The sequence below is a fragment of the Macrobrachium nipponense genome, chromosome 16, assembly GCF_015104395.2.
Source record: "Macrobrachium nipponense isolate FS-2020 chromosome 16, ASM1510439v2, whole genome shotgun sequence".
NCBI lineage: Eukaryota > Metazoa > Arthropoda > Malacostraca > Decapoda > Palaemonidae > Macrobrachium > Macrobrachium nipponense.
In genome coordinates, this window is record NC_087209.1 from 50,062,084 (window position 1) to 50,064,583 (window position 2,500).

General features: G+C 41.7%; 1 protein-coding gene across 2 annotated transcripts in view; it reads left to right on the forward strand.

The window, feature by feature from the left end:
- LOC135195684 (uncharacterized) overlaps positions 1–2,500 on the forward strand; it is a 62,752-nt gene that overhangs the window by 4,528 nt on the left and 55,724 nt on the right. Inside the window, exon 2 of one of the 2 annotated variants that reach the window (XR_010310213.1) lies at positions 1–912. This exon is cut by the window's left edge and continues 347 nt beyond it. Coding sequence is in view for 1 of the 2 variants with exons in the window: in XM_064222074.1 (XP_064078144.1) it covers positions 1–860 (860 nt within the window). In the remaining variant the exon portion in view is untranslated. Of the gene's footprint in view, positions 1,274–2,500 lie in introns of those variants that run through there. The other variant, XM_064222074.1, reaches the window with a different exon arrangement.

Below are 2,500 nucleotides of genomic sequence, written 5' to 3' on the forward strand. Positions count from 1 at the left end.
TCTTGAGGGAGGAATTTTTGGTCAAGTTGGAGGCTGGCATTTCTGCCGAACTACAAAGTGAGGGCGCAGGTGATGGCAGTAAGACCGAGCTCCCTGACGATCTGAGAGAAAGGGCAGCGCGAGCATTAGAAGACCACCTGAAGGAGAACATTCAGGATCACCTGTTCTTTGCAGTCGAAGAGAGGATCTTTGAACATCTGGCTCAGGAATTCATCCGTAGTGGCCTTGGTACTAATGTAGGTAGGAGTACCCCTTCCCCAGACGAGGTCGAACAGCTAGACAAGCCTACCAGGGATGTTAGGGACATCTTGATACAGATAATGGACAAAGTTTTATTGAGGTTGAAGCGTCGTCTGGTCCAGATGATTGCTGATGACTTTCGTAAGTACTGGGTGATCAAGGACTTCCGGCTACATAAGAAGGGGAATACCGAGAACTCCTTGACTAGAGAGTGGCATGGGGACATCGACGAGGTTCTGAGCGAGTGTAGAGTGTTAGTGGCCTCGAATTTGGGCATTTCGATCATGCAAACTGTGTGCGCAGCTCTTAAAGGCAATACGAATCGATCAAGAGACAGAGAAATTGAGGGGGGCCAAGTAGAATTGGCTGCCAAGGTTAGGAAGTCCCTCTTGGATGTGCTGTTGGATGAAATCGTGAGGGCTGTCGAGAAAAGCCTCTACAGAAACATTTCGAGTCCCAGAGATGACGGCACTGCTCTCATGCAAGTGGAGGTGCTTGAGGTGATCAAAGAATGCTTTCCTCTGAATTTTGACAAAGACCAGTGGGCACGTGAAGGAGAGGGTTGCCCTGAAGAGCTGTTTCATCAGTACACCGAAGTTGTCCAAAACATTCTTGCATAAATCTATAGAAGAAGCCTTCCTGGGGATATCACGGATAGATTAGCTGTGAAAGGTAATTAAAATGTTTTCTTCTGATTGCTGTAGTTTTAGTGGAATGTCGTGATTATCTTTTGTTTTATACTTTTTTGTTTATTCATAACTTAAAAACCGTGTTTTGTTTATGTAGTTAACCAGAAACAGACATATTTGGTATTATGAAATTTTGTGCCTGTGATGATATGGTGCAATACTTAACCAAATACTGAGACAAGGGTTAAGTAGCTTATACTTATGATAGATTATTTATGCTATTTAAAGAAGTTTCGTCCACCATGTCTTTTAAAGACAGCTGGTGTTGTAAGCATTCCTGAATAAAGCATTTTGAGCCTACTAAAGGCCTGTCCACGCAAGCAGGCCTGATCGGCGTGCTCCGGGGTTGACGGGCAAATTCTGGCGGGCTTACCCATGAATGTTGTCCACACGGGTGAGGCGATGGAGAGGAGGGCGTGCCCGACGATGCCAGTAGTGTGTTCAGTGTGGTAAGATAAACATGGTGCCTACCACAAAGAAGAAGATATTGTGAAGCATGATAATTGCTTTGTGTGTGATGAAAAAGAAGAAAAGGAAGAGAATATGGTGCAAAGAATGGCTCAGTAAAAGAAATTTAGTTGGTTAACGTACGTCTGCCAGGGTTGAAGCTCAAGCCATCGGGCACCACCGTGGTGATTTTGCTATAAGACCCATCAGGCAATTTGACAGTTTGCCTGTCAAGTATGCCCGTTAGAGGGGAGGTCCGCCGATCAGGCATGGTCGTGTGGACAGACCTTAAGTATGTCAGGCTGCTTTTTCCAATTTACTATAGTTACTCTTCATAATGAAAAGCTTCCATCCGTCTGGAACATATTTTCCAACTATACGTGGTTTGAAATTTTAAGGAAAATTAGCATTCTATATTATATTTATTCTATATTTGACTATTGTAGCTCAGGTATTAAATAAAATGGGACACATAATTATGTAAAAATACGAAAACACTTGTGTTATAGCTATTAGGCCCTGTTTCGAAATAACCCATGAAATATTTTCCATTCTTTACTTTATTTCACTCCTGTCAATTGCTACAAGCCATGTACACTATGCATATTGTATTTGTGTTAAAATAAAATTGATATTGAATACATCTCATGATTATTAAGTCACAAATGACGTTATAAGATATTTGCAGTCTGAAAATTAAGAGAGGATTAAAAGGTGTAGAAGGTTCTTGACCTCCCAACTTTAAAGATGGCTAAGTAGATATAGCGAGATGAACGAATTCTAAATGGATGCAAATAAGTCTTAATTTTTCACTCATAAAACCACCGGGCCACTGAGCCACAGTGTATGGAGTAGTCAAGTAGTTACAGTACTGTGATTAACGTACTATGCATATTTGTATGGGATTAAAAGTAGCAAGAATTATCGACCTTCATGGAGGTCACTGAATGTTAAGAAACATTATTTAGGGTAATTTGGAGCGTCCCTTCGGCCCTTGGCTTCAACCACTTTCATTCTCTTTCTTCCATCTAATTCTACTCAACCCTCTCCTACTGTTACAACCATGAATATCTGCTTACTGTTATTCCCCTTTAAGTTCTGAATGACCTCATAGGACCTGGAGC